Source organism: Poecilia reticulata, linkage group LG10 (genome assembly GCF_000633615.1).
Source record: "Poecilia reticulata strain Guanapo linkage group LG10, Guppy_female_1.0+MT, whole genome shotgun sequence".
NCBI classification, from domain to species: Eukaryota; Metazoa; Chordata; class Actinopteri; order Cyprinodontiformes; family Poeciliidae; genus Poecilia; species Poecilia reticulata.
This window is the reverse complement of record NC_024340.1, coordinates 18,988,530-19,013,908: the sequence shown is the minus strand read 5'-3', so window position 1 is coordinate 19,013,908 and position 25,379 is coordinate 18,988,530. Positions and strand designations below refer to the sequence as shown.

Sequence of the window (25,379 nt, the reverse complement as noted above, 5' to 3'; positions counted from 1 at the left end):
CAATAAATAAGGAATAATCAAGGAATCTTTCTGGCCGCGAGCTGACCTGAATACAGAGTTCCTCCGAGACTCTACCAAAAAGCTGCGAACATTAAAAAGAATAAAGTGCTTTATGGAGGAAGGCTGAGAGAGACAAGCATATAGTGAAACCACACCAGTGCTCAGAGATGGCGAGGTTTGTGGTTTAGTTCATACAGATGCTTGCTTCAGTTAACTTTTGCATGCTGAGGAGTCTACCACAGTTTATATTTAGAGCAGAGTGATTGTCAGCCTAAAAAAGAATACAGCTTAGTTTTATTAATCTATGTATAAACTCACTGCACACTTCTTCTTATTTTCGGCGTAGGCTTCATTGTCAAAAATAACCCCAAAAAAAGGAACTACTCAGTGTTTTTACAGCTGATATGAAAGATATTTGATTCAGAGAGCCCAGCGGATGAGAGAAGCAAAAGACAGCACAAAAGTAGCACAAAACAGTCAGTGTGACCTTTTAAAGTACAGCACAAGAATCAGAGAGGAGATCTTGAGCATTTAAACAGATTCAAGTTCATTTTAAAAGACAAAGACTTCAGACTTGACTATATCTGTAATGGACTGACAACTTGTCCAGGTGGTATCCAGATTCTTACCTGATGACTGCTGGAGGTAGCATTAACATCCCTGCAGGCAAAGCCATCAGCATGCAAATCCAGTCTAAAACAGTTTAGGCAGTTTTAGACTGGACTGAAACTAGACTACAACTTGGGCTGAATAACATGACTTAAAGTTGGAGTAATAGTTTTGAGACTGGATTTTAACTCAAGACTAAAACGTTGTGAAATTAACTCTAGAGAAAAGACCTGACTTGGCATATAAAACTAGAGATGTGATTATGGAAATGCTTCTTATAAGGTTGGCTAGGACTCAGAGTAAAAGACTTCACTTGTAGTAAAGATTTTCATACTGGATTTAAGGCTTACCTTCAGCTTGCCTCTTAAAACCTTGTGACTTGAGTTGGATTTGGGGAGGAAAATAACTTGTGACACTGACCTATGTTAATGACTAAAAACAATAAAATGAATGAATTATGAGTTATTTGGCTAAACAGACATCTTTTTGTGTTCTTCCATCTCACTGGCCTTCCATCATGCTGATGGACCACATCTTTTCACAAAGTTCATATAGGTGTGACACATTACTGCAGTGTCCGATCAGGTATCTCTCTCCACGGGGATGATATTTCATGTCCGGGACATTCATTTTCTAGCCAACTTCAGCGGGTGAGGCAGCACCCATCTCTGGCCATCCGTCATCTCCTGACCTTCAGCACAGTGTCCTGACGGCTGCCCGGGGCACGCAGGGGGTGACTAATGTCGTCTCAGCCGCCACCTCCTCGCACCAAAAGCCTCTGATATCCTTCAAGTATTATCTGAGGCGAGCGTCTACAGATTCCTATCGCAGCTCGGGGCTTTAATTATTCACACTGCTTGAATCACTTGCTCATCAGGGAGGATGTCATTCATTTCTCCCCCCTGCGTGCTTATCTGTCTGACAGTTTGACTTAATGTCAGGTTTTTTTTTTGTTTCTTTGTTTTGTTTAGTAGAAAAGGGATTGTTTGAATTTGCCCAAATGTGGTTGAATTGGTTTGATTTATTTACATGGGAGTTTCCTCGTTCAACCCTAAAAAGAAGTTACAAATTTCCGATTTTATCCTGTTGACTTTAATTTCCCCGAAAATCCAGCCTTGATCTCCGGTAATTGTGACAGGCAGCTGAAAGTTGAAGGGTGGGTGGTGAACTTTTTTCAGGCTTCAAAGCCACAGCTAGACGCCGACACGTTAGCATGGTGACAAGAACATTTAAAGCTGTTTGCGTCACGGAGCTGCTTAGATGACTGCAGATGCTCTGACTTGACAAGACAAATGAGATGCTTTAAAGTGCAGTTTATTTGAGAAAAAAGCCACATGATCCATCAGCTTATGTTCTTTTGAGGCAAAGACAAACTGATAAATGCTTTTTTGAAACTAAAAAAAAAAAAAAAATCCTTATCAACTTGCAAAGGCGCAGTTATGTATCTTGAAGGAAATGTCAGCTCGCAGTTAGCGTCACTTTCTGGTTATTTCTGTTTGTAGGGAACTGATATACACTGCCTCAGCGGTTTACCACTGCGATTAAATGCACACTTCCTACGGAGTTGGGAATTGAATATCTTTTCTTTAACCTCTGTCAGAATCTGATGTGCAAAAAAAAAAATAAAAAATCAACTAGATGTGCTTTTCACCCACTTTATTAAACTTCTGTGTTGCTAACACCCCAGAGCGGGACTATGGATCCTATTTCTTCCTGACAGGTCCAGGACACAGCAGGCTCATTTTTTGGCTGTTGGGACGAGGATGAGCCTGGGGGGGGGGAGGGGCAGGTTGAGGACACAGAATGACCTGCCAGATTGACTAGCCGACAGAGCTGTCACTGGGGGCCGAGACGTGGAGATGTTTGGGGAGTTGGCGTTAGCGGCTCAAAAGATAAGCATCAGTGAGAATATGAGAGGCAAGATGGTAATCTTTCACAGGAAGTCAGGCTATACCATTGCAGAAGAAACCACAGGAGAGAAGCTGACCTTGTGCGCTAGTGCTGCATCGCTGTTAGGAAAGAGGCGCTGGCCTCACACCCACTGCAGACAGGAAGAGGAATTTGCATACAACCTCTTTACAACAACTCTGCTTTGTAAAAGCAGAGAAGAGTGATTGTAAAGAAGTGGTCAAATGTCTTTACAGAAACAGTCAAAAACGTTTCGGAAGTCAGTAACTAAACCCAAAACTCCTCAAAAAAGTTTTTTAGTTTGGTCTCTTTTTTGTTATAAAAAGTATTCTAGAGTATTTCCATATAAATGCTTATTTCAATCCTTTTTATTGTCTGGTTGCCTTGCAGTGTCAGGGAAGGTTTGCTCTACAAACATATTTGCATAATTCACTCTAGGAAATAAATGGGACGATAGATCGCGTCGAGTTCATGCAACGTAGATAAGCGACTGTGATCAGAGACAAAGATGTCAAGTAAAAAGAAATCGGCATATATATTAATGCACATACATACATCAATCAATAAACCAATAACACACAACAAACTACATATGTCAGAGTCATATAAGTAACCATAATTCAAAATGGTTAACCTCAGAAACCGACTTTTCTTGAGTTGCCAAGCATCAACATTTTCACCTATAACTCAGGTTTATGCTGCACTACGTTAACAAGTTCCCTCAAACTGTTCTCTCAAAGTTAAACTTCTGTAAGACACAGTAGAAGCGAAGCTAAACAGTTTAGTTTTTCCTATACTGTAAGTTGCATTTGTGAACTCAAAAATATTTGCCTGGAGTACACCTCTTCACATGTTGTTAAATTATTATAAAAGTATAAAATGTACAGACAATCAATAAAATTGTACTACTTTCTGGTTTCTTTTGGTTTGGTTTGTCTCGGTCCAAGTTAAGAGATGTTACAAGTCAACACTACAATAGATATATTTGTACTCTGTGTTTTATAGATAATGACTAGCCCACCCTGCAGTTATAGATGAAGGATCGGTGAATTAAGAAGTGAATGAACTAGATTTTTAATACTGAGCCAAACATTGCAAATTGAACTACGTTCACTTGTTGTTTACGTTTCCTTAAAAATATGTAATGTCTGCCACTCTTCATCTCTTATATCATCAATTTATTAGCTTTTTTATTCTAAGATATAAAATCCAGCCCCAGCGAAATATTCACAAACAACTCAAAGCTGATTTTCATGCCTGTTTTTTAGTCTCTGCTACACCGACAGCTCCCTTCTGAAGTTACAAATCTCTACATGCAAACCTATTTGGAGCCGTTTACAACCTAACTCTGTGTTTATTTTCCGAAATAAAACGGTCGCGCTGAAGAGTAATGTCGCTTTGAAAGGTTAACCTTTAATTAAAAGTAGTCACACATTTAAATTTGGGTTCACCTTCTTGTTTGATGCAGAAATAAAAGCAGATGGAAAAGCGAAGAGCAAATGTCACCCTGCTTCCTTTTGTAGCCAGTAAAGCAGAAGCTGAAATGTCACCTCAAAAGAAATAACCGATGCTATGACATACTGCTATAACCCTGATTTAAAGAGATAATGTTCTGATTAATACATAGATTATGTGACTGGCTGTTGGGCAAAAGTAATGATGCACACAAAGCAAGAACAAGGTGTCAAAAACAGAACATTACTGATTCTTTTTAAAGAAGATGGCTCTCAATAGAGAGACGCAGATTTGAAAAGCAATGCTCCTGATGAATATTTTGCTCATTCTCTTCACTGCCAGCATTTAACACGGCGAGAAATGCCATGTTATCACAGAGCACAGCTCACGAAGCCGTACACATTGTATAAAACACACCTCAGGTAGTTTGGCAGTAAGTCACCACACAGGAAGTCATTTTAGGTTGTGGTGGGCTGCTCGTCACTCACAGAAAAGTTGAAGTCACTCGAGTGTTGCTGTTCGGTGTACAGCAGAAGAAGAAGAAGAAGAAAAACTGCAGACTTTTTATTTCTGTAGCCGAATACAAACCAAAGACGCAGAGTTTGCTGGATACCCGCTGACGCAGGTGTGCACTTTTGTTCAAGTCTTCAGAAAAGGTAGGCAGACTGAATTATTTTTTTTCATATTCTTTGAATTGTGTATTTCTGCAAAATTATAAACTGAAGTAAGGAAAGAAAGGCTTGTCTGGGTTAAAAATGGATGAGAAAGATTGGAGAGATGGGAAACACTTCAAAGATTTTCTACAGAAGTAGAGAATCTCACATATGTGCATCATGGCAATTTCATTTTTTATGGAAAGGTATGTTTGTTGGAAATCATCAATATAATGTAAACCATTTCAACTGCTGACCAGCTTTTTGCATTTTTCACTGGTATTTTGATGATTTGTAACAAGCAATGAGCTTCAGATCTTTACATTTGGAAAGCCTCCTTGCCATCACCCTAATCTTAAATGCTGTACAGATTTTCTATCAGATTCAAGTTGCTGCACATCTCCAAAACATTATTATAACTTCCAGTAACAAAAGGGCAAGATTAAAAAGATTGCCTTAAAACCTAAATCTGCCATGGATTTAAATAAACTTAGGCTTAACTGTAGCTCTTTTAATGCGTATACAGATATGTTCTACCAACGTATAGCTTTATTAATATTCCTTCTACTCACAGTGCATCCTTTTTGAATCCCCTTACTATAATTTCTGAGAGACTGAAAGTTTTCTGGATCTCTGCAGCTGATGCTTTCTGGGTACACAATGCAAAGCCAGGTCACAAATCCTTGAGAGGTCAGGTCGTTATGATCCAACAAAATCCTCGGCACCCATTCCCACCAGGCCAGAGTTCATTTTCCACAGTAAGTCCTCATCCTCAGATGCTTACTCCTTCTATTTAATCCCTCCTTCTTTTCATACACCTCATCTCACCCCACTCTCCGTGTCTCAGTAAGCTCTGTGAAGAAGCCAGGCGGCTCCCGCTGAGCGTTGTACCTCTGTGCCAAATCTGAGACTACTGAGACAGAGATTTCCCTTAGAAATGCGAGCCGTTGGCCATTATTGTCTGCTGGCATTTTCTATTTTTTGTTGCTAAATTGTCCTAGCATCTATTTTGGGTTGGTTTTCTTTCCTTATTTCTGTTTCACTTGTCCACACAGCTAAGTTACTTTAAAATCTGGCAGTTGCAGAGAAGGGAAGTTTAAATAATGGACCAATTCTTCTACGTATCATTAAAGAGTTAGAAACTCCAGTGAGGATAATATAAATTAATTGAAAAAGAATGTCTTTCAGTCAGACAACCCACAGGGATTTAAATCCTACCTGAACACTGGAGGTGCTTTGCTGCCAAGACTGACTTTGGTTCAGTATAATTAAGCAAAGCTGGGACCTGTCTCTTAAACTTTAAGACAAAAATTAATGGTAAAGTGTATAAATATTTATTAGCTTTTTTTTTTTTTTTTCAAAAGAGGAACAACAACAGTTGTTTATACTGCTGCTAAGATAATATTAATACAATAATGAAAATGTTATATATAGTACTTATTTGAAATTATTTTGATGTAACCAAACCAGCTTTACTTACACAGCATGTTTCATACAAAAATAAAGCGCAATGTTGTGGAAAAAAAAATTATTAAAAAGATAATTAATTTGCAAAAGTAGACCATTGAAAATGATCAAAATATATAAAATGTATCAAGAATGTTTACAGTACAAGTCATTATTTTTGTGCGAAATTATACAATAGAGTGAGAATCTAAATTAAATCACAATTAAAAGGCAACAGAATTGATTGAACTAAGATATAAGAGAAGTATTTCCCAACAGTCAAACTTTCTAAATTACAAAAATAAAAAGTAGAGCCCTTTTTCAGTCAGCTGATCTGCAGTGCACAGCAACGTTTGAGGAAAGGGAAGTTGAAGTTTTCTTTATGCGTCAATCAGTTGGATAAAAGTCTGGCTAATTTCTCTGGCATTTCAGTAAAAATCTTTAAGCCATAAGAAACATATGACAAACGTTGTGCTTTTAAAAAATGGATTTTCAAAATGGTACTATACCCAGATAAAGTCAACTTATGCTTAGTTCAGATTAGTTTATTGTGATTATTTGAGTGATCAATAAATTAGGCATTATAAAACTTGAAAGCCAAATTAGACATCTTTGATTGCCACCACAATTTAGCTCATTTTAAGGTAAAGACTTTGTTCATTCTCAATAAACAGCTTGTTTCTAAAGCGAATATCTGCAAATGTTTTAAAGCATAAATACGTGTTTTGCTTCATCAGGGTTCAATAACTTTTTCCTATCTGAAGATTAAATTATTTGACATACTGAATAAGGAGGCTAGAAAAACGTTTGCTACTCTGTCAGTCGCAATTCTTCTTCTTTGTGCACAAGACAACGTTTTCTTCTCGAATCTGTGGTCTGTCTGATTGCTCTACTAAGAAATGACAAACGTAAGAATGTATATTTTCACATGACTACCAGGTGAAATCAATGCTTAGTGCTGAAATAAACTGTGATGTTTTGAGAAATGATTTGTGACCTTTAGTGGGCCATAACTCTATTTAAGCCTCATTTTGAAATCGTTCTAAATTTGGAAGAAAAGCCTCTTTGAACAGATGCAAAAGTTGAAATGCGTACGTTTAAAATGAAACATCTTTCTGAAGTTAAAAAAAAACAAACCTCTGAAACGGGGTACATTAGATGGAGTAATGCTCTAGAAAGATCTAAAGTAGAGTGTAGTAAAATTAACATGCTGACATTGCGTCATACTTGAAGGCTAAATTCATCTAAAAAAAAAAAAAACATCAGTACACAATCATTAAAAGTTCAACCTTGTGACATATATAACACCAAGAAAATATGTGTGAAATTATGTTAAATTATAATTAAACAATAGATAAAGATTTTAGACTTTTAACAAGACAAATTATCTAATGAAGCTGTCCAATATTTGAGTGTGAATAAATAAAAAATATTGAATCAAAAAACAGTGTAATTCAGACTCCTCCTGATGTGAAAAGCGAAGACTGCACCCCCATCGAAAGCAGCAGGGAACCACAAACAGCGCAGCGTGCTGCTTCTAAAGACCCCATTCCTCTGCATGTCTGACTGTTGAGGAAGACAAATCCAAGAACAAACTGAGTTGGAAGGACACATTCTTTAGCAGAACACCCAACTAATGATGTTTTTCATTTCTGTTTTTCTCCCTCGTTAGCCGCCGAGAGAAGGAGCAGCTATGAGTTTGCTGTGATAATGGTGAGTTATGGTGCTCCAGTGACTCTGGTTCCACATGAATATTCCCAAGGGGGAACTTTTGGAGTCGGCTGAAACTTTTTAAAATTATTAATTTTCTATAAATATAACACAGAAACCACATGGATTATTATTTGTTTTTGTTTTTTTTTTGGTATTTTGTCTTGATGTTTAATTTTGCAAACTTGTAGTATGTCCACAGTCGTGTGTTTCTGGCTTCTTTCTGTTTGTTTGGAGCTGTGTCCACAATTCTCAATTACTGAAACACTTAAGTTGTGCAGTATAAGGGGATGGAGTACTGCAATTCTTTATAATTATGTGTTGAGTGCCCCTAATAATGTGGCGCTTCAATGAGCTGAGGAACGGATAATGGGGATGATGGACAGCAGGATCCAATGATTTTCACTGAAAAGGACCATTGAACTTTATCTATTGTCATAACACAGGCATTAATTTTTATTCTACAACACTATCCAATTTTTATTGCACATTGTGTCATTGTTCTATATGTTAGTTCATAAGTACTCATTTGAATTATGTGAAAATCCATCCATTCATTCAGTCTCTGTGCTCATTTATTCCTACAAGTTCACTGTGGGGGGGGGGCTGGTGGCTACGTCCAGCTGTGGTTGGATGAGAAACAGAGTATACACTGCATAGGTCTAAATTACTGTGCGACATACAGGACAGACAGCTGACTTCAAAGGGTGAAATAGAGGGACCAGTTAATCTAACAAGAATTATTTGGACGGTGGGAGGAAGCTGAAGTGAACCAAGGGAGAGCATGGAAACTCATTGACAGAAAGAGCCTATGCTCGTATGCAGAACGTGGACCTTCTTGTCGTAAGGCAACCGCACTAACAAATTTGCCACGATGAAACCTCAACATAAAAAAAGAAACATTAATATTGTGATTTCAAAAAGAAAAAACTGTTTTCTGTTAGTTTGAAAATCAGATTATGGCACGGCCTGAACACGCGTCTTATCTTGAAGCCGTGGTTTGAGAGTTCTCATGGGTTTATCATCCTCTAGGGTGAGTTTTTATCTCATGACATGTTCAAATCCCATTGTAAATCAATCCGAAAATTAAAGTGTGTATGAGTTTATTAAAAGCATAGATTTTTTTTATATAGAGACCAGTGTTTGGTATCAACAAATACAGAACATCACAAAACATTTAGAGCCTAAGCTTGTTTATGATGGCTTTCTGTATTTTAATTTATAAAAACACACAATGCAAGATTAAAAATTACATCATTGGCACATTTCCGATGGCATGGACTTGAAGAGAGTTCTGTACTTGTCTTTTCTAAAGCAAGAAATACACTGGCCTGAATTAACTTTGTTCTTGTTCTACTATGTTTTGGTTCTTGTGGCCAATGTAGAGGTTTTTAATGATTGGAAAATCGCTTCTGCAGCTCAATTTGCCTGATAGGTTAGAACCCATATATCAGAATGTTCTGATAACGTTTTTATTTAATTCATTTTGATAATATTCCCACTGCACTTAATAACGCACTCAAACACTTTCATAATAACGAAATGCCATTAATTAATTAATAATAAAAAAAAAAAGTTTACAATGCAGCTTGAATGTCATGAACAAAAATCCCACCAAAAAAAAAATATTTATTTAAAATATGAATAATAGATTATCCATCAACAAGCAAAGCACCCATGAATGTTAGCATTAGCAGGCTAACTAGTAGCAATATCATGCTAGGTTAGCACAAGCTTCAAAACAAACTAAATTTACTACAGAACATGATAACATTCTATTGCACAAAATAAATAAATAATTAGTTGGAATTACAAATACCAGAACAAAATAGTCTACTCATTGAAAAGGGGATTTCTTTCCTTTAACCCAGTTTTATTGAACAGCTAACGGTTCAATATTTGCTTCACTGACAGCAGCAAAAGACACTATGAAGAGAAACTAATTAAACTGTGAAACCTCTGGCATTTACACTGTAAAAATCAAGTCTCGGTGCTTCTTTGCCTCCAACAACGCCACAAAACTCTAACACACGAAGCTCGCAATGTTTGAAAAACTCCAGAATTGCCTCATTTTTATATCCCTCTAGTTATTCCAACCTCTCTTCAAAGAGCATGTTTTATATCCCTGGTCAGCATGTTGGAAACTGCACAGGTAGGCTACTGTGTGTTTGGCAAGGTATAAACAAAGCTAATCACTCCATAGAAAATCATAGGGTTTAGGCTTGCACAAGTTTTTTTGCAATAGAGTACATGGGTTTTGATTCATCACCAGTTATATTTGCATTAATGTGCCCAGCAGGGATCCAACTGAACATTAATTAGAATTAAATGTAAAAACAGATTTTAAAGATAGAAAGTAAATTCATTTAAAATGAAATTGTGGTGTTTGTTTATCTAAATAATTAGCAAAAATACCTAATAAAAAAAATAAATTGACTATCGTCTAAGTACATGAGGGCAAAATGGTTTATTAGGATTGAACAAAATTACGATTTTGTTCGTGCAAATAGGGAAAGGGGTGATTTAACCTCGAGCTGAAGATGACACCTGCTTCATAAATAGTAACATCTCTCCTCAGGATACATGCAGTCTCAGGTTTTCAGAATAAATAATATACTTTACTGAACATGGTTACTTTTAGTCAGGCTGCGTTGTGAGACGTTTCTGCATCTGCAGACTTTTTCTCTTGCCACATCTACCTATGGATTATGCTCTCATGTCATTTTTGTCACAAATGTAAGTTAGTTATCTCAATTCATATAACAAAAACTTTAGATTTCTGTGAGCAGTTACAGAATTGTGTCATTTTAAACTTTATGTACAACAGTCTACACATATATTCTGCAATTACAAGTTATTAATACCCATGCAATAATTGGGTTTCATGTAATCTTTTCATTTTACCAATATGTTTCTATATTAAGTGTAATATAGAACCTGGAAAAAATAGGGTGAGGGCAAATACTTGGAGCTCATCAATAAAAAGAGATGAATTGTCAAAATACCAGTGTAAACGTTTAAAAAGCTGGTCAACAGTTATAACAATTTCTTGACTCCTGTGACGGCAGTATAGAGTTTTCAATTTCACTTATGTCAGGGGATAAAGTGAATTTTAAATGTTTTAATAAAATAAAATGTGAAAAAAAATAACAAACAGCTTTTTTCAAAACATATTCATCTGACTTTTTTATGATATTTTGTTTTCAATCAAAACTAAATTTATTGGTTGAGTGAACATATTTTTAAATCTAAACTTGCCAAGTTAATGAATCTCAATAACTTTGTTTTTTTCTGGATGGTTTGAAAAGTAATTAACTGCAGCTGTGATAACAAATATGGTTAATATAAACAAAGTGAAGTAGATATTTTTATCTGCAAAGCAATATCTTAAAGGATGAGTTCATCATCGTGTGTGAAAGTTTCTTCACACCTGATGTTGTGCACGCTTAGAGGAAGTGTTAAATTTCGCCAAAAAAAAGAAAGAAAGCTAGAGAGAGAGAGAGAGAGAGAAATCAATCTTGTCTGATAAATTACTTTGATTATGGTTTCTGGGACCACTGTTGTAGTTGTCGCAATCAAATGCATTTGTCCAGCTATGCCATCGTTGTTTAGTCTGAAACGATGAGGCATAATCTATTTTCTGACTGAAAACAATGTGCCCATTATTTAACACTGTGAAGCAGAATGCTGCTACTTTTCTTAGGCTGAATGCAAGAGTGAGTCAATGTGAATCAAAGGCTTAAACAAGGAAATCCCTGGCGGACAAGCGGGTTGTTGTGCTGCAACACTTCACAACTTCCTGTGCCTTTCAATAAGTACAGATTTAGATTTGAAAAAGCAATGGCACAGAATATTTTACTGTACCTGCACTGTAATAAGAAGGATTTAAGCGTGCTAAGACCACAGGCCACCATTTCTGGAAATAAGTGTCAAATAAAGTAGTTGCGATTCTCTGTTTGCAGGATCGCTTCAGAGAAGACCGGAACAGAGCTCGGACATGTGGTGACTTTGAAGGCAAGATGGAGTCTGAGTATGATGTGGTGGATGACCAGGAGGAAGTGCACAATGTGCGCATATTTCCTGCGAGGCCTATAAATGACGAGAGAGAGTATGCAGGTAAGAACAGAGATGCACATTTAACACCCTCATCTTACCGTGCGTTATTTCACTTCCTCTTAAATCTCATTTGATTTAGTGGCTCTCATTTCAGTTTCATGTTTTTTTTGTTTGTTTTTTTTAATAGAAAATGACTTTAGAAGTGTAAATTAAACTGAAATAGTTTATATGTTTCTCCAAAATGCAAGTGTATGTTTGGGGTACTCTCCTTTTTTTTTTTTGTAACTATGAGTTAGCTTGACTTTAAACTCAGTGGCTCTTCCTGCTTATTAACATGAAGTCCATCTCATATCTTGTCAAATAAAAATGTACAAGTCTGAAGATGAATTCTTGATCTGTCCAGGGAGAGTGAAACTGCAATTTAAGAGAGATGAATACATTGTCATAGATTTTATTGTTTATATTTGTTGAACAAATCAACATAGAGAATCTAACAGATCGTTAAAAATACAAGTACCAACATTCTATCTAATATTAAGCTTCATTACTTAATGTTGGCCGGTTTGCACATCACCTTTCTCTCAGTTTGGCTTACTTACAGTTCTGTAACTAATCTGTTAGTATGTTTTGGTTCATTGTCCATTCTGGACACACTTATTGCCCAAACTTCCTATCCTTTAACATCCTGCCTGTTGTCTTGGGATTCTTAAGGATGTCCTTTCCTTATGATGCCGTGTGTTTTGGGAAGTTCACCAATACGGGGAAGAACTCATTTCACTGTGAATAACGCAGCTCACAAGGTCTTTTATTTTTACCTTTGATGCAGTTTATCTGTCAGACACAGGATCTGTCTCCTTCCTGCTCGGTTTTTAGACGGGACATTTCCATCCTGTTAAGACTTAAGGCATCAGGATGAATCAGACGTCTGAAGGTCCAAAGTTGTCTTTTTCATATCTTTGCAAATTTCTTTTGATTTCCTGACGTCATGTAAGAAAACGGTGTGTTTTATGTGTAGCCAAAGAGTACATTATCAGATGTCCCTCATTTCAACTCAAATGTTGTGAATGAACCTAACAGAAGCTTGACACAAACATTCATTTGGCTAGTAATTATCAAACTGTTTGGGGGAACTTGGGAAGCATTGCAGTTTCATTCCCAAGTGGTCAGTTAATTCTTTAATATAAAAAAAAATACAAAAAATATCTGAATTTTTCACAACTAATCCTTGCACATTCAAAAACCACATCAAAACAACTCACATTCTTCAAGAAACTGACTTCATCTTCCCAAAAAAATCCCCTGTATTATGGGGGAATTTTTTTCTGCCATACCCACATTACACATGTTTTTTAAAAAAAAGAAGCCAATATACATGGCAAGATAAGAAACAGCGTGACAGCAGCTTAAAGTAGTACTTTACGCTTTAGCCAAGACTCAGGGGCTGACTATGCGCTTGTGCATGTAATTAGAAAGAGTCTGAAAGAAGTTCTTGCAAAAAGAAGAAGTAAAAACAGCTTGGCTAAATGCATGGTGAGACTGGGAGGAGTGTGGCTCTGACTGAGAGCTCATGCTGAGTGAGCATGATCTGCTAGTGGGTCTCCAGGGCCATCTGTTGGCTGAGTCAGACTGCGGGAGATTACAATTATCCAGGAGCCGAGGAGGAGGAGGGAAGAGTAATGGGAACAGACAGGCTCTTCTCTCCTGCATGGATGTGGCTATCAGCCAGGGGCTTCACAGCTGCATGTCTCCAACCATGTGCCCAATGCGTCTCTCAAATGTTTACACTTGCGCCGGTCTCTGTCGGCAATCAGAGTGATTTTTGTAATTTTTTATTTCTGTGTAAAACCGCGTATGGCGCTGACCAAGTTACATGGTTTTGATAAGAACTAAAATTCAAATAAAACTTCCGGCCTTACTAATACAAATATGATGATGATATTTTTATTTGCCTTCAAGACAGGGATGTTCAGTGGCCATCAGCTGCTCAGAACCTGTCATCAGTCTCCACTGTAAGCCTTGTTTTCACTGCTTAGAAATTACTTCAATTGCACCACTGTACTGCTTTTAAATGCTCTGTTCTGCTCTTCGATCAATCAGCGTAGACCCCTTCCTAGATGTCCACCCAGAGACATTCCTCAAAATAAAGGTAATCTAGACAGTCTTTGGTAAAGACTGTCTAGTCTATATTGGTAAATATAGAAAACGGTTATTGCTTTACATGCTGTGCTTTTAAAAATCCTTTCATGTAACAGAAACAGAATTCAATGTATTTTATTGGGATTGTATTTCACTGAGTAACACTTGTTTTTTTTTTAAATGTGGCTAACATTTGTTTTTAGACCTCCTGAGTCAAGAGTTCATAGATCTCTCAGAAATGACTTTACCAGCTTTGAACGTCTAAACATGGGAATATTTGCCCAGTGCCTATCCAGTCTACGATTTAAAGTCTTGCCATAAACTCTTAGTTTGATTTGAGTCTGACATCTCAACACATGGTGTGCTTTGTTTGAAACATTTTTTTAGTAACTCTGGTTGTACAGTTGAAAATAAAACTACATACACAAAAGATAAAACAGTTTTTCCTCGGTGTCTAAAGTTAAATCAGACTAAACATATCCTGTTTTATTTCTGTGAGAATTCACAAAATAATTTCTATTTGCTAAATGCCACAATAATGTGTGAAAGAATATGACAGTTTGACAAAATAAGATGTTTTTATGCATTTCATGCATTTCCTCAGTATTGCCTTTGAACTATACGGCTTTGGTCAAACATTTTGGGCTTATTTCCAGAAGTTTCTCACAATAGTTTACGGGAGTTCTGGTCCGTTCCTTCAGACAGAACTGGTGTAACTCAGTCAGATTTGTAGGTTGTTTCAGTCACACACCTTTTCAGATTTGCCCACAACTTCTCTATAGGATTGAGATAGGGGTTTTATAATGGTCACACCAAAACATTGATGTTGTTGTCTTTAAACACTTTGTAACCACTTAGCCTGCATGCTTAGGGTCACTGTTCATTGTAGGATCAATTTCTGACTGAGTTTTAATTTCTTGGTTGATGTCTTTTAGATGTTCCTTCAGTATTTCCACATAATTCTGTTTCCTCATGATGCCATCTATTTTGTGACGTTCACCAGTTTCTAGTTTAACAATCCTGTTCTTAATTAAGCAAATGTTAAAAAATCCTGTGTTAATTGAATTTTAAATTGTAGAAGTAAAACATGACAAAAATGTGACACAAATTCAGAAGGTCAATTTGCAAGGGATTGTTTAGTGGCCAGATTTAGTGTTCACATTCTTTTCCTTGGTGCAATTTAGTTATTAGAAACTAAAAGATATATATCAAAAGGTAACTTTGTAGGATATTTGAGTTTGTGTGGTATTATTGTAAATTCATTCTTGAACTAATTGCTATGATTTGTGCTTTAACATCTGGTTTTTATTTCTGCTGTTTTTGTTTTTGAACTTCAGTTCCAGTTGTAAATAGAGACATAAAGCCGGGACGGCGAAAAGTTAAACTAGGTAAGACCATTCATTACCTAAAAAAAACATGTTATCACTCTGGTTAATACAGGAAACTCAAATAATCAAAAATATTCACATGCTGCTTTCACAGATAGGAGGCCTGTGGAGCCAGAAGAGCAAGTAAACATCTGTGTAATAAACTTTTTTTTTTTATTGGTGCTTAATGTTTTGATTAGGACTTGTTAAATACATGATTCCTCTCCATCTTTTTTTTTTTTTTCAAATTTGACAGCATTCTCGCAGGTATTTAAATAAATATTTACTTGAAGTCTTCCTCCTTAACAGCTGAGCAGATTTATAAAGACTCTCTGCTTTGCAGAAGTTCTTCACCACTCCCACCTTCTCCCTTGGACGTATCCAACAACCTTGCTGGGTTGGCCGTACGTGAAACCTGCAGGAGTGAGTAAGTACAGTCCACGACGCCATTACTTGATCAAGACCTCTTGCCAGTGGTGCCCAAAGTCAGTCCTCGAGGGCGGGCAACCTGAATGTTTTAGTTCTCTCCCTGGTGGTAGTAACAACCTTTTCAGCGTGTCATTGTTATTCTTTGGCCTTCTAATGAGCTATCATTTGATCCAAGTGAGTATAAACCGGGGAGAGAACTGAAACATGCAGGACCTGCACCACTGCCTTATGCAGCTTGATACTGACTGCATAGCAATGTCGCCATCTGCTGGTTGGTAAAATGTCAGCTAATGTGGAATAACACTTTCTATTGATGTCTTGTGCTCTTTTGGTTTCAGTAGACAAATGAGAAACACTGAAAAAGTAAGTGCGCCTTACTTTATTTTTATAATCCTAGCCAGTTTTCCCATAGGTTTCTCTATTACTGGGCAAAAGTCGTGAGCCAGCCATCTTTTATCTGAAGTTTACTTTCAAAGAGCCAGACTTCTAAAATTATTCATTCAATCAAAGAGACTAATATATGATGTTTTGTTTTGGGGGGGGTTTCTTCTTTTTTTTACATTGGGTTTTTGAGAGAAATGAAAATGGCAAGCAATGTATTTATATATTCATTAGTTGTTTATTTTTATTTTTATTTTTTTTGCTTTCATTATTTTTAGATCCATATCAAGCAGTTTGGAGTAAAAACAAATTCATTTAATTGAACTAGTTTTTAAATTACTTAAAAATCAATTAAGATTTCTAAGTAATTTACAAAGTGTTAACAAATTACTTAGAAACAGTTGAGTTGCTCTAAAAAAATAAATAATAAATCCTCCAACATTCAAGGCAAATAGATAAAATGATCCTCAGATAAATTAAAGAGTCATTGCTGAATGTATGTAAAACATAAATTCAGAGATAGATTAAGACTTCACTTTAACCTGCATCCTTTGTTTTCTATTTCTTTTATTTTCCCAGGCAGACTTCAGATCACATGCCAGAAGTAAGGCTTAAAAATAACCTATGAAAATCATGAATGCAGCATTTGGGTTGTACTTATCCTAAAGATCCTTTTAGGTCCCCAATCTACTAAAGATGTTCCAGGCATGCTGAACCATCAACGACATTCTTTGGATTTGGAGACTCATGACTTAGAAATTAGGTGGGACTTTTAATTCTCAGATTCATTACTAAAAGTGATGCTGCATATAATTTCTAAATAGCTTTATGTTTCACTTCAGGTCACATCAACATGTAGGTGAGTATTTAAGTTAGAAATCATCTTAATTGTTATTACAAATTGGTTAAATAAAGTCACACGTTACATCTTTTGAAAGAAGCGATGGGGTCCAGACGTCATCACCATGAGTGGCCTCAAACCAAAGAAGACATTGATCAAAATGATTTTGTTCCAATGGACAAGCCTAACGTAAGCCGTCATATACAGACATTTTATATTCAGAATTTGTCCTACATTTAATAACAGCTGAGCTCATTTGTTATTGCAGACCTACTATGAGGAAGACTGGTATGTTGGACATTGTAATCGCACGGACGCTGAGCACGCCCTACACCTGGTGAACAAGGTATCTCAATGTATTAATATGTAAGAATATTGTTAGAATTGTTATGTTTGTTATCATTCTTACATTTGTAATTTTATGTAACTAGTTTTTACTTAGAGGTTTAGTGTTCAAATTTGTTGAAACTGGGGAGACGAAATTAAATCTTCCTTAATCAAGCATGTTTGCACAAATGGTGACTTAGATCTTCCTGGGATAGTCCTGAGCTGTAAAACCTATCTATGTGTTAATTTAGTTTCTGTGTCTCCCCTCTGTCTGAATTCACATCCTGCTGTGAAGATAGGATGTGGGTTTCACCCCCTCCATTCCTGTTCACACCTTTCTCTCCCCTGCTAATAAAAGAGACAAACAAACTGAAGGTTGTCAGAATACATGGTGAGCAGCTTGGAGGAGCAGTTCACTGTCTTCTCCTTCTGCAGAAGTTTCGTTGAAAACTCATATACGTTGTCTGTGGTTCTCTTTTTTCATGTAGGTTTAAGAAAATACCTATCAAATATTCATGGGCCCTATCATAATTTATGACATTTTGTCACCCTGCACCACAATCTTAGTGCATTTTATTGGAAATTTATGTGATAATTTTTTACCCAAGAAACTGATAAATGGTATTCACAAAAGTTTACAAATAAGTGTGATGAACATTTGTATTCAGTTAATACAATTTATCAAATTGAAAGCAATTTCTATTGGATTTTATTTAGGGGAATCAAAGTAAAAGCGGCTGAATACAAATGCACACCACACTATTAAGATTATTTGTGAAAGATTTAGAAAGTCCTTTATCATTTACCTAATACCTTATAACTGCACACTACTTTATGTTAGTTGAGCATATAAAATTGCAATAAAATACATTGAAGGTTCTGGTTGTGTGTGTGTCACTGTGCTGTTAAATGTTGCTCTAACATGCTAATTGTGACTTTACAAGATATAAGAAGTCACAGTCAAAAAGCTGTCCAGAAACCTAAGAGGAACACATTCCACCAACAACAGAATAAAAGAAAAACAAAGCTTTAACTGTGTTTTCAATTAATTAATGTTTTTAAACTTGATCTTATTTTCTTATTTTAACAACTCTGATGACAGGACGGGGCATATTTAGTTCGAGACTGCTCCAATAACACCAACAGTGAACCCTTGGTGTTGGTCGTGTATCACGAGAAGAAAGTCTATAATGTAAAAATCCGGTTTATTGGGTCCCTCGGGAAGTACGCACTTGGAACAGGCCAACGATCAAATGATGTAAGTATAATAATTCAGAAAATAACATCTAGACATTGTACTCACGAAAGCCTTAAATTTATTGTAACTCACACCCTGTTTTTCTCTAGATGTTTGAGTCCGTCGCAGGAATCATCAAATTCCATTCCATTTTTCCAATAACACTCGTCAGCGGGAGAAACACAGCAAGCAGCAAATGCCCAGAGAACTGTGTGCTGACATGTCCGGTCACCAAAAGTGATGTTGTACAGCTCCTTCAGTAACGTCTGCATCCTCCAGCCAAGAAAATGCTTTCATCTCAAGCTATTTCCCACAATACTTTTAAATTTCTGAGAAAAAATATTGCACATAGGTGTTGTTCAGGGTGGAGTGCTGGGACCTGGTTATCTTCGGTTGCACATTTTATGTCTATTGTTAATTATGATGACGTTGAAGTTGGTATATGATTTGTTGCTAATAATGATAATAAAAATCATTCTTATTCATTTGCCTCCAATTTTTTATGTACAGTTTGCCAAGATTGAAGTTGGGAAAAATAACCAGGAAGGCTTCCTGAATTCAGAATGTCAGGGAAAGACAGTCTTTAACCTGAAGCTCAAATTCCAAAATGGCTGCCAAACAGTTGAAATGTAGTGATAGCTGAAGTAACAACCAAGTTATCTGCGCTTCTGGCAATTTGAATCCCAATAAATATCCAAACACATGCACAAACCTGAATATAAAACAAGTTTTATTAATAGTTTAAATGCATAAATATAAAGAATTGCATCACTTTTAGCTTGTCTGACTAATAATCTGGTCATTGAGGGCAACTGTTAAATCCCACTGTTTCAATTTCTACCTAGAACATAATTAAATTGAGTATTAAGGTATCACAAGATTCAGTTTCCCACTTTACAGGTCAGTGGATCTTGCTTTTGGTTCACTGTGGTCGAGTTTCATTTCTAATAAAGGAATGTTGAAGTAATGTTCCTGTGCACTTCTCCTTTTTTGCTAACTGCAATCAAGACCACCCACAGTTGAGTGACCTTGCACAAGATGTCAAAGAAAAAAACAATTCAGAGAGTTGATCTATGCATGTTTTCAAAGGTTTTTCAGAAGCTGGCATCTTTCTAGATTTTCACAACCATATTTTGACATCGTCTGCACTAATCACCACAAATTAAACTTAATTTAAAAGGGGTTAAATTTATATTTTAACATTATGCTTTTTTCGTAGAGCAAGTAAAAGCCATTAAGTGTATCGATGAACACTGATTCACCAGTCTGTGCAAGCTCTCTGTACATCGTTAACTGTGATATTTCTAGAGTTCATGTCTGGTATTTGCAAACAGAGGCATGTGCTGGAGGGGGGCAAACAGTGTGAATTAGAAGCTGATGTAACACATTTTTGCAGAGGAAAACAGAAAATCTCAGTTATTAATATATTTCTCATGTTTTTATTAGAAAAACTGGAGTTACACAACTGTTATAAAAGGATGAAACACAATAATAATGAACACTGAGCATGTATGAAAACCAAAAACACATTTGGACAACATGATGACTAACTCTAGCACAAATGAGAAGTAATATAAAGGCAAGGTAAAATGCTTCTGACTCTTTGAAATAATTTATAACAATGACTGCACAGCAGCTTCAGGTACTGCAGCGGAAGGAGGGATATGAGGTGGTGGCCATTCTCTATTTAGTATAAACACCATTATTTGATTTTACATACATATAGGGTCTATATATTTAGGTCTATTTACAAAAACATGGCAAACATAACGACAAAATAAACAAAACAAAAAAAAAGAAAAGAAATAGAAAACATCTATAAATATTGTCCGTGGGCAACCAAAAACTATGAATGTAATCATTGGTCTAGCACCTTGTAGGACAGGATTATATAACAAACAGGTGCCAAATTGCTGCCATAAGAAGCAATACAGTCTGAAAATGGTCTGGTCAAAAGACTATGCAAGCTAAAATGTCGAGAAAATATATATACAACAGGTTTGGAATACTCAAGAATAATTACATTTATCATCATCAAGACAGAAAAAGCTTTTAAAAAATAAACATGTGGGTCTATTTATTCCTCGTACAGTAAATCTGTTTCTCTGTCATACTTTGCACCTTTTGCTTGCGATAAGATGGGAAACTTAAGACAGTAAGGGATTTGTTTAGTTCATGTCCACAAAAATCAAGAGCCTTTATGGTAATTCACACATGGTAAGATAAAATAATGCACTGTGATGGAGACTTTTAACCTGCTAAGTTTAGAGAAAAAAGCCAGCCAATCATTTCCTTTTCTACCACATCTACCTCCATCCCATCTAGTGTTAAGTCTAAATTATTACTTTCCCCTACAGTCATGAAGGCCTTCAATCACCTCCTGTCATCTGGTGACGCTCAAAATGCTACCATCAATGAATGGACGACAGAGTAGTAAACACTTATAGTTATAAAACACAACTATTACACTTCTTGTCACACTTCTCGTACGTTTAAGAGTACTTCTTAAACGCTTCCACCTGTAACACCCAGTGATGATTAACTTAAGCAAACAAGCATCAAAACGAACATACAAAGGAGTCTAGGTCTAAATTTTACTTTTCACACCTTACAGCAGTGCTCTCATTGAGGCGTTTCATTTGATGAACTCACCAGTGACCTATGACCTTTTGAGAAGCACAGAATATTTCCCAAACACAGAGATTATCATGGAGTGCCTGAATGGTGAAAACATGTCCCCTTTGGCATGCTAAGATGTTGACTTTTTGGACAAAATTCACAGACTCTAATGGTAGGAATTTCAAATATCATCAATGAAAAAAAAAAAAAAAACATTGTTCAGATATATTTATAACTTGTTTGTTGATTTGAATATTTGGATTCAGGTTGTTTTATATTTTATCACTGCTGAATAACAAACATATATCCAGAATATTCTGTGTGAAAGGTAACATGAACTCCTGTAATTCAACCATTTTCATGTTGCTGCATGTCTGTGTCAAATGAACGTCACTGATAAAAACTGGTTTTAAATAAAATACATGTAATAATACTTCAAACGGACTTTCGGGCTTCTTGAACAGTAATTAGAACTCTGTATTATTTGATGGAATCTACAGTGGCACACAGTCCAATTCTTGGGCATAAAAGCATCAACCTGCATTGCACTTGAATATTCAGAATAACACAATTTACAACATTGATGTCCATATTTTTTTGCGTTAAGAAAATAACCGCCTTAATATTTTGTGAGACTTCAAACACTACTTTTATAATAAATGTACACTCCTGTCCACAGATGAAACACTACATTCAGGGAAAGTCTCTTACAGTACATCCCATCACTTCGTAACTCTGCCCGATCCCTTTGCTTAGCCTCATTTTTAAAATTTGGCACTTTGGAGTCCCGTCAGAGGTTCCCATGTCTGAAAAAGAGTCCGCCCTTGTTCTCTGCACACAAGCCCGGGGCTTCGGATGATTAAGCACCACCACCGGCTGGTTCGGACCTGGCCGCTTGACCAGCTGGTCCTCCTTCAGCGGCATGGGGTAGATAACTGTACAGTCATCGAGGCTGCCTGCCGGTAGCTGAGGCTTGTCTCTGGATATCCGAACCTTAAATGCTTTCTTGCTTTTTTTCCAGATGCCAACCTGAACCCGTTTAAGCGAGATGGTCAAGAACCTGGAGGACTCGTCCGCCTTGCCTTTCCCAACTGTTGCTTGCTGTACTTTATCCACAGCGTTTGCCTTCTCCACAGGTGAAGCAGGCTTAGAATCTTCACATGCGGAAGGCGTTAAATCAGGCCTGTGGCTACATTTGTTTGCGTCTCCTATCTTTGCTCCATTTTCTTCCTTCTTGATTTGAATGTCGTTTTGTGTCGGTGCTGGTGGCTGCAGATTAACCTCCTTTTTTACTTTCACACACTCGGTTGACTTCTCTGTGAGCAACACATCACAGGTGAAGGCCCCGTTTTTTTCAGCCTGCTGGACGCACCGGCCTGACGCTGGAGCCTTAAGCTTTTCATCTGTGCCGTTTCTGATCTGATCTTGACTTGTGCTCTGTTTTTTATGCATCACTATTCCTCTCAGAGCCATTACCAGAGGTTCAATTGGACCTTGGCTTTCCTCTGGCTGCTCGCTTAACGAAAACACAGAGGAGATGACTGGAAAGCTCTGAGGCTCTAGGACATCTCCATTTTTTGCTATGTTTTTAGAGCCAACTTCCCGGATACAGGTCGATATTGTAGGGGTTGTGTGATTAGATAGGACAGGCGTGTTTATTGATGAGGGTTTCATCAGACTGCTTTTTATTGGAAAAGTCTGATTTGCAAGATTGTCTTTATTGACTGGAACAGCAGGAGATCTCACTTTGATGGCTTGAGGAACAGGAGATCTTAAAGACTTTGAAGCTGGTGTGCTTTGCTGATCCAAGCACACTACATCTATGTCTTCTTTAGAAGCAGAGTTGCTCTTGAGGCAGACTTCCCTAGCTCCCAGCTTCACTTCTTGAACATTATTTGTGTCGGACAACCTCCTGGGTGGAATGCTCTTAGAGAGATCCACAGTTGCGTTATTCCTCTCATCCACAATCCTCTGAGAAACTTTAGCTGCCACAGTAACAGGATGCAGGCCGGCATTCAACCTGATAAGACCTCTGCCAGACATGACGCCTGAAGAAGAGGAGACGTGGTTTACAGGTGCCGCCTGCGTAACTCTAATCCCAGTATTTGCTTCCCGCATAGGAGTGAGAATGGTTTTGGAAACTTTGTTTGGGATGACCGCGTCACACTCCAGGTTGATAATTTCCATTGAAGGTCTCTTCAGCACAACCTTCTCTTTAGTCACCACATTTGTTGGATTGTTCGGAGGGTTCACGCCGATGTTTGCCATCATTTTTGTTTCGCTTTGCTTCCTGCTGCCTGTGCACATGCTAGCGCTTACTGACCTCATTGTGTTTGGGTGATGTAGTGTGGACGACAACGGCTTCTCCGGACCAGGGTCTTGGAGAGTGGCGGATTTTGTGTTCTTTATCACAGACTCGTTTTCTTGTTGCGAGATGAGCCGCAGTTTCAGTTCCTTAGTCCCATTAACCGTTTTCACCTCAACAAGTTCCACCAAGCAGCCAGCGGGGATGTTCACCTCCTCTGGTAGAGACACTGTAAGGGCCCTGTTGGGCTGAATGAGTCCATTCAAATGAGGCAAGCGTTCTGTGTTGCCATTAGTGGTGTTGGTCAAGTTTGTGTCCAGTGTTTTCCCCAATTTGGCAGCAGGTGCAGTTGGGGTCGGCACAGCCACCCGGACGACAGGCCGAGGAGGAGGCGGCAGCAGCAGCGAGTCAGCAGTGGGCGCACTTCTTAAGGCACTGGAGACAGCAACTGGTGGAGCTTTCGTCATGCCAGACTTGGCAGGTACTTGAGTTATGCTGTTACTATGCAAACGGTCGATGTGCTTCATCATACACCTCTTCCTCATGTAGCCCTGTCCACAGTGGAGACATTTGAACGGATACTTTGACGTGTGCTGCTTCAGGTGCTCATTCAGCTCCGCCTCACTGAAGGACATGGCATTACAATAAAAACAGTAAAACCTCGTCCCGTGCTCGATCATGTGAGTCTTGAACACCACAGGGTCTGTGGATGTAAAGCCACATTTCTCACAGTACATCAACTTTGAGGTGCCCAGCAGATGCTCCAGCGCCATGTTCGGATGGACACCATTCACAGACGATGGTATGTTTTGATAGGTCACAGGTTTCATGGTGGACTCCACTGGTCATTTGGCCTCGTTGATAACAACTGAAGTTCTTCACTCCATGAAGTTGATGGATGTTCACCTGACATCCAGAGTTTGTTCCACAGGAAGGTTCACACTGCTGAAGTCATGTAGAAATGAGTGAGGAGTCCCTGCCTGTATGAAGCAGATGAAAACAGTGAGATTGAACACCCCCAGCACTCAGTGAACCTTACAGCCAAGACTGCCTCTATGAAGAGGAGGCCCATAAAGCCCCTCCCCCTCACATACAGCTATTGCAGCATTTTCTGCAGCTATTTATTCACAAAATTACAAATCATTACATTCTTACAGTAATCGGTAAGTTAATCAGACGGGAAGCATGTATTCCTATTAGCATTCTCTATCTGCAGTAAGAAGCTAAGCTGCTTTGAACGTAAGGAAAAGGCCCTCCGTAGCAAATAGGAGCTTCTCCCGGTCGACGCTCCGCTTTCCCAATGTTTATGTTTTCAAATGAGTCGAGTCTCTAGCATGCACCTAATTTGACTGTAGTGAAACAATCTATGGGCTGTCACATAGTTTTAAAGATCGTAAAAGCGGTGAAAATACCTTCGATCGGGGCGATTTTAACGCATATCTCCACAGCAAATGGATCCCCCCTGAGTTAGCCTGTCATTAGCTGTCTAAAGCTAGCAGTTGGATACAATTCCGGAAATTTTTTTGTCTTCTTTTCAAAATAAGAGCATGAGACGTAAATAACTATTTTTGACGTTTTTATCTCAGAAGTGCGAAGCGTGTTTTTTTTTTTAAATTGTACTCAGATAAGTGTAGTGCTACATTATTAATCAAGTAAATGTACATTGTAAGTAAATAAAAGTAAAACAATATTTTATTTTACGAGTTTTAATAACTAAGTACCTGATCTTCACTATATTTGATTTGATATTTGGAATAGAGGAAGTCAGATAAAAAAAACTCTAGAGACATGTGCAAGTTCTCGTATTTTAAAAACTAAAATAAAAAAATTACATTTAGTCCCCCTTGAGGATTTTTGGGTTACACGTAATTCAATTGCATCGTGATCTAAAATGTATTAT

At 37.5% G+C, this 25,379-nt stretch overlaps 2 protein-coding genes across 7 annotated transcripts; one reads left to right on the top strand and one right to left on the bottom strand.

The window, feature by feature from the left end:
- The first annotated feature begins 4,451 nt into the window (after nucleotides 1–4,451).
- Nucleotides 4,452–19,020, top strand: clnk (cytokine dependent hematopoietic cell linker). 6 transcript variants are annotated; one of them, XM_008420538.2, is made up of 18 exons: nucleotides 4,452–4,628; nucleotides 5,265–5,383; nucleotides 7,744–7,784; nucleotides 11,744–11,897; nucleotides 13,794–13,846; nucleotides 13,935–13,983; nucleotides 15,311–15,361; nucleotides 15,456–15,484; nucleotides 15,597–15,607; nucleotides 15,684–15,767; nucleotides 16,108–16,132; nucleotides 16,730–16,754; nucleotides 16,829–16,913; nucleotides 16,993–17,009; nucleotides 17,089–17,180; nucleotides 17,260–17,337; nucleotides 18,421–18,576; nucleotides 18,666–19,020. In XM_008420538.2, the coding sequence occupies exons 3-18, from the start codon at nucleotides 7,782–7,784 to the stop codon at nucleotides 18,816–18,818; spliced, it is 1,065 nt and encodes a 354-aa protein (XP_008418760.1). In that variant the 5' UTR covers nucleotides 4,452–4,628; nucleotides 5,265–5,383; nucleotides 7,744–7,781; the 3' UTR covers nucleotides 18,819–19,020. The 6 variants fall into 6 exon arrangements, with proteins under 6 accessions (XP_008418760.1, XP_008418759.1, XP_008418758.1 ...); XM_008420537.2 differs by having other exon boundaries at nucleotides 15,456–15,490; XM_008420536.2 differs by having other exon boundaries at nucleotides 15,456–15,496; nucleotides 16,111–16,132.
- Nucleotides 19,021–19,978: 958 nt separating this feature from the next.
- Nucleotides 19,979–24,976, bottom strand: znf518b (zinc finger protein 518B). The gene is made up of 2 exons (XM_008420539.1): nucleotides 24,892–24,976; nucleotides 19,979–24,459 (listed from the first exon to the last, which is right to left on the bottom strand). The coding sequence occupies exon 2, from the start codon at nucleotides 24,307–24,309 to the stop codon at nucleotides 21,868–21,870; it is 2,442 nt and encodes an 813-aa protein (XP_008418761.1). The 5' UTR covers nucleotides 24,310–24,459; nucleotides 24,892–24,976; the 3' UTR covers nucleotides 19,979–21,867.
- Between the last annotated feature and the right edge of the window lie 403 nt (nucleotides 24,977–25,379).

Excerpts from the sequence above, each read along its gene's own strand:
- znf518b (XM_008420539.1), bottom strand. The coding sequence starts at position 24,309 with ATGAAACCTGTGACCTATCAAAACATACCATCGTCTGTGAATGGTGTC.
- clnk (XM_008420535.2), top strand. Across the intron at positions 13,984-15,310 it reads AGACATTCCTCAAAATAAAG|TTCCAGTTGTAAATAGAGAC; the intron begins GTAATCTAGACA and ends TTTGAACTTCAG. Across the intron at positions 16,133-16,729 it reads AAATGAGAAACACTGAAAAA|GCAGACTTCAGATCACATGC; the intron begins GTAAGTGCGCCT and ends TTATTTTCCCAG.